This window comes from Cricetulus griseus, assembly GCF_003668045.3.
Source record: "Cricetulus griseus strain 17A/GY chromosome 1 unlocalized genomic scaffold, alternate assembly CriGri-PICRH-1.0 chr1_0, whole genome shotgun sequence".
Classification (NCBI taxonomy): Eukaryota; Metazoa; Chordata; class Mammalia; order Rodentia; family Cricetidae; genus Cricetulus; species Cricetulus griseus.
The window spans coordinates 87,561,534-87,578,834 of record NW_023276806.1 but is presented as its reverse complement, the minus strand read 5'-3'; the positions used below and the strand labels follow the sequence as shown (position 1 = coordinate 87,578,834).

The 17,301-nt window shown below is 39.6% G+C and overlaps 1 protein-coding gene across 1 annotated transcript; it reads right to left on the bottom strand.

Annotated features, from left to right (window-relative positions):
* Positions 1–890: 890 nt before the first annotated feature.
* On the bottom strand, positions 891–15,778 carry Ssr3 (signal sequence receptor subunit 3). The gene is made up of 5 exons (XM_027391731.2): positions 15,563–15,778; positions 14,434–14,560; positions 8,822–8,920; positions 4,237–4,368; positions 891–3,289 (listed from the first exon to the last, which is right to left on the bottom strand). The coding sequence occupies exons 1-5, from the start codon at positions 15,693–15,695 to the stop codon at positions 3,223–3,225; spliced, it is 558 nt and encodes a 185-aa protein (XP_027247532.1). The 5' UTR covers positions 15,696–15,778; the 3' UTR covers positions 891–3,222.
* Positions 15,779–17,301: the final 1,523 nt, after the last annotated feature.

The window sequence follows — 17,301 nt, the reverse complement described above, 5'->3', positions numbered from 1 at the left end:
TAAGAAACATACATCATCTTGTATATAAAATACAATAAAATGTCACCAGGAAGTAAACAATAATCACCTAAATAAATTACATTAATAGCCATATTGCACTGAATGCTTCACAGAAGTCACAGTGACCAAAACAGGCTAAAGCAAGGAGGGGAGGTGCATACCCTTATTCCCAGTTCTAAGGAGGCAGAGGCAGAAGGATCAAGAGTTCATTCAGTTTGAACTACATTAGACCCCCTCTCATCCATCCCCATTCCCACAAAAAAAAAAAAAAAAAAGAAGACAGAGATTTGTATTGCAAGCCTTGAGTGATCACACACACACACACACACACACACACACACACACACACACACACCCCTCTGTAATCATAGCACATGAAAAACTTAGGCAGGAGGGTCTTAAGTTTCTGGCCAGCTTGGACTGCACATAAAAGACAACTCCAAAAATTTTTGCTGAGACTTTTTTTCCCTTTTCAATGCATGCATTCGTATGCAGGCACACACATAAAATTAAAAATAAAAGAAAATTCAAGTCTCTCCCAAACTTGTATGAACTACCCTGTTTGAGACGATAAAAAAGATGGGAAATAAACTTGTCCTGCCCCCAAGAGATATGCTGCATTTCCACACACATGCACATATGTACATACAGACAAACCCTTTCTTAGTGTCCGCAGAACCTGCAATGCCTGACAGACGAAAAAGCCACATCAACAGCAGGCACAGAAGGCACATGTCAGCACACTACACCAGGGACCTGACTGCCCTTTAACTGTGCAGTGTCTGTCACTACCTCATAGACAAGTGAGCAGTAACTTCAACTGATAGTTAATATAAAACATGTAATTAAGATACTCACATGGTTTGCATGAAGAATTGCAGAAAAAAACACATTTTTAAAAACAAAGTTTAATCATACTTGTTAAAAACGACTTTTCATAAGAATGTTGAGTATAAATTCAACTTCCATTATTTCAATTAACTTCAAATCCTGTTTCAAATTATCCTTCCCAAGTTAAAACAATATACCAAACAGGACAAGTTATAAATTGAGATACAAGACTTCTATTGAGTTATAAATGAGTATATCAAGAAATGAAAATGCTGAACACTAAGTCTACCGATCACAGATATTGGAAAAAAAAAAAAAAAAAAACATGCAAGCACATTGAGTGACCTGTTTTACTGGTGTTACATATATGGGGTCCTTTTAATATAAAAATCCTGCCTTAGGATTTTACTGTCATGCACCTCTTACTCAGCACTTCTTAACTCTATTTGCCACATTCCATGATGGAGAAGAGATTAGGGATCAGGGTCCACATTTCTAAGTGTAAAAGATTGATACATTTAATCCTTAAAGGGAGCTGATGATCTGGCTATATGACTGCATAAACAGAAACTAGTCTGGTAGCATAGAGTCATTTTGGAGTTAAAAACAAAGACAGCTGTAGGAAACATTCAAGACAGAAATAAACTACACAATTACTCTCCCGGCTAACTTTTGGCTAAAAATTCAAAAGAATTAAAACTTTGAGGCTGGCACCTCTATTTCACCATTCCTGAGCTGCTGACAATATTGTCAAATAATAGTGGTGACTTTCTTTCCATCTACATAGGCACTGCCACCTAGTGGCAAGTTTGCAGCAGCCACTTAGAAGGTGCTTGACCCAGCTTTACTAATAATTTGATGATGTATTGAATTATTTTATTAGGTACACAAACTGTTACCAGCTAAATACTGTTTAAAACAGGAGAACAAAACACCCTACCTCGTGTGTTACCCAAATGTACCTTGCACTGAATCTCTTCTCATTTCCTACTATTCCACATTACGTGGTGAGGGTACTCAGGTAACAGTGCAGCACAGAAAAGAACTGGGCACTTCCAGAAGCACTGTAAGATGATTCAATGCCAACAAAGAGAAGTAAGGTGACTGTACAAAGGCACTCCTCTGACCTTCCCTAAGTACTTAATGCAGACCATCCAAACATCTACCAGCACAGAAATAGTTCAACTCCTGGTGAACACATCTTCAAAATCCTCAAAAGTTTACAAGTAGAAACTAAACATTAGGAATACTTCCCTTTGAGGTGCCATTTATAGGAAGTCCCCGGGTGTGGTGAACAGCGAATAGCAATATGAAGCCAATGATCAAAAGTGTAAAGTTATCCGAATGTGGAAGTCATGGCCCACAGAATCGGCACATATTTGGGGGGTGGGGACACAACCTGAGGCTGCTCTTAGCTAGGCCTCAAAAGACTGTGATCAGCATTTGTTCACAATTGACAGGAACCCTGGGCAAAGGGGAACAAATTTATTAGAGTCCTCATTTAAAAAAAAAAAAAAAAAAAAAGCTGACAACCCTTTTAAACCACTGTAAATTCCTTGGAGAGTTCACTGAATTCCAGGACTAAGTTCACAAAAAATTCTTCTGGTCTCTCATGTGTCAATAACCAGGAAAGAAGTGCTTTCTCACTTAATATTCTGCCTATAGTGCTGAGAGCCTGGTCACAGAAAACAATGATTCTAGTGACTTCACACATCAAACCAATATGGCAGGGTCAAGCTGACCTCCCTGGCAGCCCAGGGCCAAAGCCATACAGCTGAACAGTGTGTGCTGTAGCTTCACAGGCCAACACTCATAGGCTGGGTACTATTTTTAGGTTACTACCTTGGCTGCCTTTCCTAAAAAAAAAGAAAAAAATCAACTGCAAGTTTCTCTCCCTCAAGTTGGAGAGGCCATGTTTTTGAGTTATTATAAATTACAAACTCAGAGACTTCTGTTTAATCCCTTGGGAAGAGGATTCACTCTGAGATTTACAGTCAAAAGTTGTAATATTGTGCTTGGAACATAGAGAACTAGTCATTAACTTCTTCCTCCTATTATAAATAATAACAGCTCAGTCCAGGTTACCATGACCTCTGACAGATGTAGGAAACAAGTTATTTTCTTCTCTTGTGATTAGAACACATTGCAAGACTTCTTGCCATTTAATAAATGTCCCGGTACTCTGAGTTTCCCTTTCAACTCATTTAATTTCAACAATCTGTCAAAAAGAGCCAATAAACAAACACTGTATTACATTCTATTGCATTTTTAAACCCTCAAACTCCAGACTATAAAAACATCTTGTGTGTCTCCCAACCTGGCCACCCTGTTACTTTTCCATACACCACAGGCCACCCATAGATACAAAGGCAGGGGGCCAAGCTCCACAGTCTACTTGGAGCCAGTAGAGAGGAGAGCGATGAGTCCAGATGAAGCACTTATAGACAAAATGTAGTTCCTGCAAGAAGATAATGTTAAGGAAAAAGTGAGAACCCAAAACCAAATTTTCAAAAATAAAAGAGCCTTTCCTTATTGACACAAGAATGTGTGTGTAGTTTCACTGTCTGGAAGGCTACAAAACATGAAAAGTACTCATATGCAATGTGTTTCTATACTGAAAAGACACTTGAGTCAAACCCAGAAGAAATAACAATCACAAAGAACAAATCTTAGTTCCACTTAAACCCTAATGAGAAGAGCTGGTCAAACAACATCAGACACAAACTGTCAAGGGCAAAAAGCCTCATGTCACAGTCCTGCTATTGTTGGCCTACAAGGCAAAGTGGTTTGGAAAGTTCCTGGCTCTTTACAGACTCTTTGAGCAAACCATTCTGGCAAGGCCCACCAGTATTCCCAAAAGCCGTGAGCTGGAAGGTATCTGATATTTCATTACACCATAACCTCTGATTGTTACAAGTTTGGCTGCATTTTCCTGGATAACACCTTTAATAAAAAAATTCCTTTAATAAAAGACAAATGATTCTTGGTCAAAGCTCAATTTAAAAACATCTTGAACACTATGAATACATAAACTGTGCCTGCCATCTGTAACTACCTCGGCCATCCACCTAACGCCCAAAGCCAGCAGATGCGCACAAAGGAGCTAGTGAAGACAGCACATTCATTTACTCTGACTTTGACTCCTTTTAAACAGGAAAGTGGACAAAGTTATACACACAGTGTAAGATTGCTTTATTACACTTGCCACTTACCATAAAACTAACTTACAGACTTAAACAGTAAGGCAAGCCAGAAACTTTTTAAGTTCTAAGTCCATAGATACCTTCCTAAAGTTAGTACTATTTAGCTAGCTCTGAGGAGTTTTTGTTTCCACTAACAGACCAGATGGCTTAAAAATAAAACAAATTACTGTTTATAGGCTTCTGAAAACTTTTTAAAGGATACACTGTGGGATTGAAGTTCTTCAGTATAAAGAAGGAAGCAACAATGACCAAAACCAGGAACAGAGTGTTGTTATAGAAGATGGAAAATGTTGTGGCTTCATAATCAGCAACCTCATTCTTCTTCCACAAGATTCTATAGATACAAAAACAAGTTAAACAAGTTTATAAATATCACCAAATACTTTAAATACCAAATGGTTCTCCTTCATTACAAGACAAACTTTTTCTTGTGTTCAAGGCTAACAATGTATTTGCAGTGTTAAATTTAGAGCAAATTATCACCGTTCTTTCACTGAATTCTGTTTTCCTTGTTGATGGCAAATAACAGTTGCTGGGTGTGTTGCCATTTTCCCAAACAGCCAAGGCTACAGTAGAAGGGAAAGGCATTAATTGCAACTGGCATGATTTTATAAGCACCTAAAATATGTGTCTTTATTTAAGAGTCCCAGGACTGCTATGGATGTGGCCTAACACATTTATAGAGGATGTCTTATCACAGGTCAAAAAATTGATACTCTTGGTTAGGTCTGCACTTGAAACTCAGTCTCAATGGTTGCTATGGCCTGGGCTTCTTTGGCTTTAGCTTCTCTGGCTACATCCTAGCTTAAGGATTTCTAATCTATGGGCTTCAGCCTTTAGTTTCACATCTTAAAGGGATAATGCCAAGAACAAAGCTAGCCACCATCTCACCAGTCAGCTGCCATTCCTTTCAAAGAAGGAATCTACATGATTTTTAGGATGGTTGTTTTTAACTTCTATAAAATTCTTACTTTTAAATCTATTTCAATTGCTTCTACATTTATCTGTCTTTTATCTCTCCAAATCAGCCAAGAGGGTGTTTCAGAAAGCTTTTGATTAAGGCAGATCTCATTTCACTTGGCTAATTAACTTTGCAAAGTCATTTTTTATTTTGTAAAGTAGACTGTGATCCATTGGTAGGGTATGAAATGAAGTAAGTTGTTCAAAGGCCCAGAGAAATTAAGCAAGTGGGTTGAGACTTGCTTTTCTTCTTTAACGCAACAGGGAAAAAAAAAAAAAATACTGAGAATCCACCACACACAGTGTGGTAATTACTGTTTTCTGAAACATTTGTATGTATGTACAAATCACTATCTTTGGTTAAAAGGTGAAATGCTGCTTCACTGTGGAATCATCATCAAAAAGATTAAGAACTGCAACTCTAGATGCTTTGTCCTCCTGGGAAGACATCCAAGTGTGATCCGATAATACAGAGCCCCCCAAGCCACCCCACAGGGACTGCTACTTATCATGTGCTCTAATCCAAATTCAGGAAGCTCAGCTATTAGGGCTAAAATGAGGGTATAATCACCTATCCTCACCATGAGCAATTTGTAGTCTCTAATAACACTGATGTTTTAACTTCCTTGATTTTTACAAACATAACTTAATAAACTTACTCTACTTTGGGAAACAGGAAGAACATTACATTAAAATATAGCCAACAACTAAAAACATTCTGATTTCAAAGAAGAGTAAATGTAAATCTAAACTGGAAGAAATACATTTTACCACTCTTACACTGCTCTAAGGAAATCAAGCACAGAAAGGCACACAGGCCCAATGTACCTGAATGCTAAAAAATACTCAGAATCAACACAGCTATTTTTGACTCTGGCATAAGACCCAATGAGCTATGGCATGCTTTTACTCTGCTGATTAAATCGTCCCAGTGACATCTGAGCAGGTCTCCCTAACTCTCTTCCTGCCATGACCTGAAACAGAATCACCTCCAAAACAACTGAGATGGAAGTCTGATCAACCAGTCCACGATGTTACACTAGGGTATACAAGTCAGAACCATCTGAATGTCTTCAAAACATGTCTAGTCTACCCACACACTGCTTATTTTAAAATAATTTTAAAAACCCAAATGTATCATTACCAATGGTTCTACCAAGGCTTCATTGGTAGAAAATTTAGCTTGAAAGAATACCTCCCAAAGAATCATTCTTCAGGGACAGCTTACTAAAACAGAAGAAAAGGAAAGACCAAACAGCAACTGTTACAAGCAGATAATACAGACAAAAGAATTTCAGGAAATCAGTAAGTAACAGTTACACCTCCAAAACTCAAAGAATCTCTAACTAGCCACTGCTTATTTCCATCCTGGGGCGAGTGGCAGGACAGATACATGCCTGAGCCTGAACGGCTATAAATGAAGCCTGGAGGGAGACACAAGATGTTGCACTTTTTCTTACACCAAATCTCTTGGAAGCAGCTTATCCTCTAATAGCAACTTACCAAATCTGAATCTCTGATCTGTTATCCAGATCAACTGAGGCTAGACCCAGGTAAAACTATTTCTGTGAAAGAAATACTAACAGCACTCATTTCTACTGGTGACAAGAGGAATTTTATAATCTGCACTTTACACATCCACCTGACACACTTTGAATAGCTAAGTCAACAGATGGCAAAGGTTTCACTCCAAGTTCTGTTCTGACTCACTGCTAATGACTACCTGCATGACTTTCTCAGCACGAGAAAGATTCTGATCAAAATCTTCCCAGATCAAAAAACCAATACACAGAGTAGACTGGACAAGTCTGCAATAGGCAAGAGAGAGCTGTTTGCCATTTCCAATATGGCCACCTCCAAAACCTTGACAGCTGTGTCAATTACTTTGAAATATTGTCCTATATAATTCAGCAAAAGGGGTTTTAGGGCTACAGATTCTATAACTTTTATTTCTACTCAAAATTATGCCACCAAAGAGGTATGCAGCCAAACCTATAAAAGGCCTTCACTGCCATGACTTTAATATCATATCCTCAGTTTTAATAAAGTGTCCACAGAAGATAATAATTTTGTTCATGTTTGGTGCCTTACAAACCACTGCAGAAGCTTTGTTCACTAGGTTAGTGTTCTTTCAACCAGGGTCTACTTGATAAAGTCCTTCCACAGGCTAGTGCCAGGAAGACTGCTTTTCTGCAGGGCTCGAATGCCATGCCACTTCACATCAGAGTGAAGACAACATGACCTCACACACACTTGGGAACTCAAAAGCAAATACAATGCTCAAATGCTGGAGCTAATTCCAAGGTCGTTGTTTAAACACCTTTTTGTCGTTTTAAATAGTTTCCAATCTTAAAAAATTGCATTACTCTGCAAGGCCCAAACAAAGTCTTTTTGGGGGGAAGTGAAGTAACATCTTGTCCCACATAGCATCTCGATAAAGCTTAAGATCCATGAAAACAACCATGCTGGTAAACTCTTATGCACCAATTACTTGATCAGTTTGGGGCTTAGGCACTTCATACTGATGGATTCTTTAAGAAATCTTCTAAGAGCAGCTGGCCAAAAGGGGGGAAAAATGGGGGGGGGGAATGCAAACAGCACCACAAACTCAGGCAACAGAGGACAAACCCAGCCCTTTCTTTCCCCAGTCACTGCATTCAGTGTCCATATACGACATGCACACCCTGGGGAATTTAGACTCACAACTACTAAAAAATGTTAATGTACTACCCATCAGTAAAGTGGCATACAAGGACACAGAAACGCTGTTGCTTCCTAAATTCCAGCAGAACAGTTAGTTACTGGTATAAGCTCTCAAGTCAGACAGCCTGTATTACCATGGATCTATGTAGCAACAGCCAAGTTACTAAGCTTTCTGGACCTTGTTTCCCTTGCAGGTAAATAGAGTCCGTTATATGTGTGTGTGTGTGTGTGTGTGTGTGTGTGTGTGTGTGTGTGTGTGTGTGTGTGTGTGTGTGTTCAGAGCTGACCATTTGGTAGTAGATAACCAATTGGTGTGCTCTGAAGAGACTATTTCTCCCCATCTCAGCATTCCTAATTGCCTCAGTTCTTTGTGTAGGCTTGAGGCCTCATAAGCTTTCCCTTTCCACATCACTGTCCATTAACGTCTTCCTCTTCCTTGTTCAGGTCACATGCAGACATCTATGCAGGTGAGAGTTCATGAGTGTGACTTCTCTGACATTTCTAGTAAAACAGAATCTCATAGCAAATGTCCTGTTCTTCTGGTTCTTACAATCTCCCTCTCCCCACTTCAGTGACGAGCTTTGAGCCATAAATGCAGGAATCATGTTGCATATGTACACCTAACTCTTTAGAGCAAATCAGCTGAATATAGCTCAAAGATAAGGCTCTAGTGGCAATAAAAACTCAACAAATGTCAGCTATTGCTATCACCGTTGCTACTACTTATACAATCCCAACATCTACCATCTTTAATGAGAATTCAAAAACTTATTTTCTCCCAAGTTTTATAACTTATAACTAACACTTTAAATAAGGAGCCAAGGGGGTGGAAAGACAGATTAAAGAGTACTTGCAGAGCAAACACAATGAGCACACACAGTTCAGAACCCAGCAGCCATGGAGAAGCTGGGCATGGTCTCGTGCACTCTGTAACCCCAGCTCCAAGAGGAGACACGTTCACCAGGGCCTGCTGGCCACCAACCTCTGTGGGTTGCTCCTGGTTCAGCAAGAGAAAGAACACAGTGGAGAGTGATGGAAGAAATACCTGACACCACCTTCTGGCTTGTAATGCACACACATACATATACACGTGTGTACACACACACACAGACACACAGTTTAACCTTTCATCTTTCTCCTTCCGAGACATTTTTCTGTTATCAGCTTCAGAAAGTTTTCGAGTCACTTCTTTGGAAACAGCATCCTCCCTCTTCTGTGCTACTCTGAAAGAAAACACAGAAAGAAAAAGGTTTCCACATGCTCTAGAGATGAAAATCAGTGTCGAAAAACACTCTGTACTCCCATTTTATATTGGCAACTGAATGATACTTTACATTTCAAGAAAGTCAACTGGACAGAAAGTCCCAAACTTATTACACTGTACAAGCCTAAGAGAAGTTCAGGAAACACTCAAGATAAGGTTTCTTAGTTATAGGATTTGATTTCTGCTTGAAAAGGAACATTTTCCAAAGCTGGGATATTTAATGAGTCAAATGCTATTAGCACAATTCATTGTGATTACATTTTATTTCCTTAAGTTCACAGGATGTTTTTTACTGATGTGATTCAATTCCAAGTAGAATACAGACTAGACATCTTGATTTAATACATGAAGAAAAATAACTGTAGGATCTTAAAGTTATGCTTGTAACTCCATCCCAAAGGACAATTTTATTTAAAAGAAATAACAGAGCATGGTCAGAGGCTGACCGTAACACTTATAGTTAAATTAGCCACTGGTTTGAGTTAACACTGAGTCAGACAGACAGTTTGATCAAGAACTCATCAGAATCTCCAGATCTTATTTGGGAGTGTGGGGAGGTGGTGAAAAAAGCATACTCATTGACTGGACATGATAGCAAATGCCTGTAATCCCAGTTCTTGGAAGTAGAAGCACAAGGTTCAGGAGTTCAAGGTTAGCCTCAGCTACATGCTGTCTAGTCTCAAAAAATTATACAGATCAAAACAACAACAACAAAAATCTACAAATGAATTTTATCAGGTGGAGATATTAGTAAAGAGGTAAATTTAAATAATAAAATATACATAGCCACCCATAGACTAAGACAATTATCTTCAACATAGTGTATTTTTCACAGAGTGAGATCTACAGTTAGCCCTACCAAAGAAAGTAGTAATGACAACATGAAAACTTTCATGGAGTAACTGGCAACCCCACAGTGCTCCCACTATGAAAGAATTCAACACAACAACCCAACAGGATAGAAAACAGACAGAAGGCTGTTCACTGTGTTCAAGTCCTCAGACTTCCATTACCACACGGGTGTTTAGTTCTGGTCAGCATATCAAAGAAAACTGGAGATAGACTCCAAGAGAACACCCAAGATCATTCATTCAACCTTGAGAGCCTCTAGAATCTAGAGTCTAGATGCAAGGTGAGCAGCCTGGCTGATTTTCCCAAGCCTCCATCTCCAGCTTTCACTCAAGAACAGTTAGAATTGACACTGATAAAAAGTAAACATCAATGAATATATATGTTTTTAAAGGGTTATCATTACCTTTTAACATTATGACCTCAAATTAATAACCCAAGGGAAGTAAAGCTAAGAAAAATAGATTGGTTAAGGGATCAGCTATTTAAGACCCTCCAGAGTACAATTTTATTCCAAAGACCCAAGCTCACATGATTTCATTCCATAAAAATCACCTTTTTGGCTATTTCTTTCATTCCTGAGAAGCTGGGTTCTTGAAGGAGAGATTCCTCTCTTAGCCTCTCTAGCAAACAAAGAACAATTTCCTGAACTAATTTCAGGCCCCTTTTCTCTAAATAAAACTTCCAAAGAGATGGGAATGGACAAATGGTCCATAGCTAAACATCAAAACAAACATACACATACTCGTAGTTGCCTAACTCAAAAACATAAGTCTTCAAAAGAATTATTTACCTGTACGATGCTCTACAGACTATCTGCAAGACAAATCTACATGAAAGACCCTGGACCAGACAACCAACTTCTCTTCTAGATCTAGCATTCTATTATTTACCAACTAGAGACTCAACCACCACCAGGTTTACTCAAAAAAGAGGTCCTCTCCAGTATCAGATGTCTTAAGTCTGCTAGAAAATATATCTCACTCTGTCAGTTTCCAACAAGACAAGTCCCCCCAGGCACCCAGCACACTGAGATAGCTCATGGCAACTATTTTTACTCTTTTTTTTTTTTTTTCCAACACTACATCAGAACCTTTCAGGGGGAAACACACACACACACACACACACACACACACACACACACACACACACATACACTTAATTTCTTAAAACAAAATACTTAAATGTCTTTACAAACTCTATTTAAATCATGACCCCTTTCTAAGAAATAATTCCTAAAGGTTTTCATGCCAACCTTGAACAAAATATATTATTACATGCTGGATGCCATGTTTAACAACATATCACACAGTGATCCTAGTTCACCTTCCCTGCTTCTGAGTTACTATTAGAATCCTTATCTTACACCCCTGGAGTCAAAAATATAGACGAAAAATATATAACCCAAGACAACACAATTAAGAGTAACAGAATCTAGAGTTGTTGACTCTGACGCTATCTCCCCTATCACCACACCCTATAAGCACTCATGCTCTCATTGAGTCTGTAAGCCTTACTAATCATGTAAAATTATAATGGTTTTATTTTAGGACTCCTATGAGTAGGAACATGTAGAGGCCAGAGGACAACTTTGGGGACTTGGGGTTCTCTCTTTTCATTGTGGTTTCTAAGAACCAAATTCGGAGCTTGTATGGCAAGTTCGTTTACTCACTGAGCCATGTCACAAGCCCTGTATCTATAGTTTCTATGTGAGCTACAATGCCTCAAAACTATGACTGAAGCAAATTCTACTTAGGAGTCTACTAAGTCATCAATCCTCTTTATTGAATCCAGTGAAATTTTACTAAACTAAAATGTATCATTAACCATTCTGAGAGCTATAAAGCAAAAGACATAGCACTTGACCTCAAGAAGCCTAGAGTAGGACTCAAGTAAAAAGATAAGCATAAACAGTGAGTGGCATTCAGAGTAAGTAACAAAGCTCAACACCAAAGGGGCTGAGCTACAAAGGGATTAAAGGACAGCCATATAAGAATTTCTGATGGAGTCTCTATCCAGACATCCATGTCCCATAAAAACATAGCCCAGGAGAGTAGAGGACATAATGAGCTGAATCTTGAAATGGTAGGTGGCAAAGAGGTTGCCTAACAGAAGGATGACAGAGATGAGCTTGATTAGTCTGCTGGTCTTGCAGACTAATCATGAAGCCAAACCTTTATATGCCCAAGACAGCAGCTGCTTAGACCACTACTAGCACATCTCATAAATAAAACCCTGCTAACTGAAATCATAATATGCCACCAATTCCTTGTCAACTACAAGAGCCTACCTCAAAGACAACAAAGGAATGATCAAAGTCAGGTAGAATTCTCTGGAACGGTTTTCTGAGTCTTGAAATAACAGACATGTAAAAATAGAAAGCAGGGGAATCCTGAATGGAAATGCACTCAAGACACATTCAAAGATGACAAGAAGGCTAAATCTAACTCTGAAGGTTAGTCTTCAGAGGAAGGACACAGATGACTTTGATTCTAAGAACCTGAAAAGATTTTTGGTATTACTGTATTAGAAAAAAAAAAAAGACAAAACATAACACACCATGGTGTGTTAAGATAGTTAACAAAATAAAAATGACAGATAAAGAGGAATATGTTACTTCCCAGCCTTTTGGCTAAAATATGTGATCTTTGAATTATTATCATTATTATTATTATTATTATTATTTGGCCTGCACATAAGTCTGTGCACCAGAGACATGCCTGGTGCCCACAGAGGCCAGAAAGCATCAGATTCCCTAGAACTGGAGTTGCAAACAGTTGTATGTCACCACGTAAGTGCTGGAAATTTAAACTGAGTCCTCTGCAAGAGCAGCCACTTAACCACTGAGCCATCTCTCTAGTCTCTCATCTATATGTATAATTTTATCCCATCAAATATGGATGATATAAGGGAGAAAAAGTATCATCAAATAGCTTTAGACTGCCTGTCAGAGGAGGCCCTATGTTTTTGTTTCAAATGACCAGATGGGGACTGCTACATCAATCCAAACAAAAAATTTCTAATCAAGTGTGGATACAATGGGAAATGGGGGGAAAAAAAGAAAAGAGGAAGGTTAAATACATAGCATGTTTAAGCTCAAAATTCCTACTGCCTTTTAAAAATTACTTTAGAAGTTTCAGAGAGATGGCTCAGGAATTAAGAGCACGTACTGCTCTTGCAGAGAACCTGAGTTCAGTTTCCACCACCCATTTCAGGTGGTTCAGAACTATGTATAATTCAAGCTCCAGGGGATCTAACACTTTTTTCTGCCCCCAATCATTTATACAAACACACACCACACCACACCCACTTCAAAAACAAAAAGTAAATCATAAAAGAATTTCTTATAAAAAAAGCCAAATCCAGAAGGTGCTATTGAATAAACCAGAGAGTATCCTGCTACTCCAAAAGTGTATATGAAAGCAACTCAAGAACATCTTTTCAAACTAAATATTAATTCATACTGTGCCTCCCAGAGGACCACAGCACTCTAAAATAATAAATTACAGCTAGTGTGGCTGCTTATGCCTATAATCCCAACACTATTCACAAGATCAGCCTGGGCTACATAATCCCCAGCTCAAATAAACAAATAAATATTCTAATTATTATAAGTCTACGCTCTCCTGTTTTATTTCTAAGAAAGCAGAGTATACAAGTGCTTATAGCATAAAAATATACTGAGGTAAAACTTGGGTTTTCTTCTCCAAAAGTTATTAAAATAATTTGTCAGTCAGGTGGTGGTAGCGTACGCCTTTAGTCCCAGAACTCAAGTGGCAGAGGCAGACAGATCTCTGTGAGTTTGAGACCAGCCTGGTCTACAAGACCTAGTTCCAGAACAGCCAGAGATACACAGAGAAACCTTGTCTCAAAAAAACCAAAATAATAATAATGATGATGATAATAATAGTAGTAATAATAATAATAATAATAATAATAATAATAATAATAATTTGTCTTATAATACATGCAATCTTGAAATTCAAGAAATACTGTTATCTCCTACAGGGAATACTCTTATAAAATTAAAAACAATGTAGCTGGCATTGAAAATGTCAGAGAATCTTTTTTTAAGTTGCTTCCAATGGGGCTGGAGAGATGGCTCAGTGGCTAAGAGCACTTTAAGAGGACCAGGATTCAATTCCCAGCACCCACATGGCAGTTCACCACTATCTGTAACTCCAGTTCCAGGGGATCAGACTCCTTCATACCAATGCACATAATTTAATTTTAAAAAAAGTTGCTTCCAAAATTAGTAAATGGACAGCCCAGAACAATTTCTAGAAAGAACTCCATTGAGTTTCTTCTAACATTAATTCATTTTGTAGATTTTGTTTTTCTGATGAAACCAGTGATTACAAACTACTGCTTAAATATTCGAATTCCACCCTGGACACCTATTTCCACTAAAGTGTCTGACAGCTCAAGGGACTATTAATTCTCCAGGTATCAATTTGCCTTCTTCCCACAATACACACTAGCGTGCGCGCACAACACAAACACACACACACACACACACACACACACACACACACACACACACACGTTTCAAACTATAAGAAGACACTCACTCTACCATAAAGTATGCAGTGTATCACCGGTACTCTTGACAAATGTACTTACTTGTGCTTCAGGACAAACTTTACATTCTTGTATGCAAAGGCTACCAAGTAAGTGCTTACTAATGTCATCACACTGTAGAGAACAGCAGACTGAATAAGATCCATATGCCATATTCGCCAATACAACCCTGAAAGAAAAGGACACAAAAGAAAGAAAAGGACACAAAAGGGAACAAACATTACTACCAAATTACACAAGCCTGCCAGACTAATTATAGCCAAATGTTAGTAAATCCCACCCAAACTAGGCAACTTCACTAGAAGTGCATACCCAATAATCAGGGTTAGTCTCAGTTCAGGGCTTTTCTGGTTCATAAAGTTGGGTTGTGGGGGTATGACTAGTCTAAAGATTTCTTCATCAGGTAACTTGAGACAAAACTGGAAATTAAAAAAAAAAGTCACAAGTAATTCAAATTTCATTCATGGGGTACTATTATACTACATGATATAAAGTGCCTAATACAGCCACTTTATATCAAATGCTGTCCCAAAGCATTGATTTACTTGCTGACGTGGCTACTCTCTGAAATCAAAACAATGCTTTCTCAAGCCAGTGAAGCAGGGGGGCTGCACACCACATTCACTGCACGCTGAGTTTTTACAAGGCCTAAATAAGAAAATACGTTTGGGCTGTGTCTGGGCTGCAACAGTGTGGCCCAGGAGACAGAAACTCGGATGCCCTGAGCTTGAAAACCGCCTTGGCCTGCCTGGTCTGCAGGTTCCCATTCAAACGAGAAGTTAGAGTTGCTCTCTCGGGGTTATTAAATCCTAAACAAGGCTGATCGCTGACCTCTGACCTCTGGCCTAACTTCTGTCATTCTGCAACTCAAAAGGATGCTCAGGGGTGAGGTTCGCCACCGGTCACGCTGCTAATTCAGGGATAAGGTCTCTCATCTGGCTCATTCAAACAACAGTTGTGTGGGGAAGGACAGGTGGCGACACGCGTGTACCAACAACAGAACCCCGGGCAGAACCCGCGCGCGGCTCAAATGCACGCCATGAATGACTTCCCGGGGACGCCGCTCCCGATCCTGGACCGCCGGCCTCCCCGCGGCCTCCGGCCTCCCACCGGGTCCGCCACGTCCCCGCCGCCGGCCGCCCGCCCGCCCGCCGGCCCGCCGGCAGCTCACAGATGGGGATGGCAGACACGATGAACGCGTTCCCGAAGAACAGCGCCGACGACTTGGCCGACAGGTTGCGGCTGAAATCCTGAAGAAGCAGGTCCTCCTCGGACTGCTGCTTGGAGCCGCCTTTAGGAGCCATGGTGGAGTTGAAGACCGGAGGCCGGGAGCAGGAAAACCAAGAGGGCACAGAGAGCCGCGTGTCCGCCCGAGCCGCGAATCCGCCTGCGACCCGTCAGCGCAACGCGGAGGCGGGACTCCGCAGGGCACGCTGCTCAGGGATTGGCCAGCCTGCCCCCGATACACAAGCCTCGAGGCACGATTGGGCACACAAACAAGACTTCCGCATTCCTTAAATCACGTGATTGTACAACGACGCAAGGAATGGAGGGATTTGTAGTTTACTATGTATGTTTGGCATTCTCAGTAGCTCAAGCTGGTCTCGAATTTGCCTGCCTCATTCTCCAAAGAGCTTGGATAACCGACTCGAGCCACCACACAAGCAGTACTCTGTTTTAACTGACGAGCTTTATTGGTACTTCATTTCACATGTGTTTTTGTTAATTCATTTTTAAAAATTTATTGCACTGATTGATTACATGAATGAATGATTGATTGTGCCACAATTTAAGTTTGCAAGACAACTTGAGGGAGTCAGTTCTCTCTTCCACTTTATGGGTCCCAAAGATCGAACTAAATCGTCAGGTTTGCACCTTTATCCTCTAAGCTATCTCCAATGGCCTGAGGCATACTTTTAATTTTTCTATATTATCATCATCATCATCATCATCATCATTATTATTATTATTATTTTAACTATCAAAACCACTTAGCCCCGAAAGACTCTCTAATTTCAGTCTTCAGGAACTCGAAACCAAAAAGCTCGTGGGGACCCAGGACATTCATTCAATAATTCAATTAATATGTGGACATATGGTTAACACTGGAGAACATTGGAGAAGGAAGTTATATCTAGCACTTGTACACATCCTTTATTTCATTATCATGTAGCCCAGGTTGGCCTCAAAGATGATCTTGAACTTCTGATCCTTTTTTCTCCAAGAGCTTCCCTGTTCCCTGTGCCTGGTTTTGTAGCAGGTCCTGGGACTGAACTCAGGACTTCGTGCATGTTAAACAAGGACTCTAGCCGGTGAATTATGTCCCTAGCCCCTCATCACACAGTTGAAATCTTTGGATGTGCACATCATGGTGCCCATTGCAAATGGAGAATCGAGAGGTGAAAGACAGGCCCTAGTCTCCTGTGCTCTGCATGAACTCTATTCATCCAAGAAATAGACATAAGGACATCACCATAATCATGATTTCTGCATTATTAATTGACTGATTGACTGACTGATTGATTGGAGGGCCATGCCACAATGTAAGTGTGGATATCAGAAGACAACTTGAGGAATGATCAGATGATAATAATATTCAAGATCTGTCTCATGAATTTACAAATACTGCTATTTTGTTTATTTCAGCTTAAGCCATGGCTTTTAACAATATTCTAAATAAAACTGAAGACAACCTTTGGCCAGACTCCTCTGAAGCTCAGAAAGACTGTATAAACACAGATGCCATTTTAACTAACCAGCTGATCACTTTTTCTTTAAAAAGATCTACACAACCACTTCCCAGCAAATGTTTCTCTTCACTCCACTGCTGTGAACATTCCAGGACACTGGGAAAAATTTCCTCAGCCTCCAGCTTCCCTCTCAGCAAATTGCATATATTGTTTGTTTTTT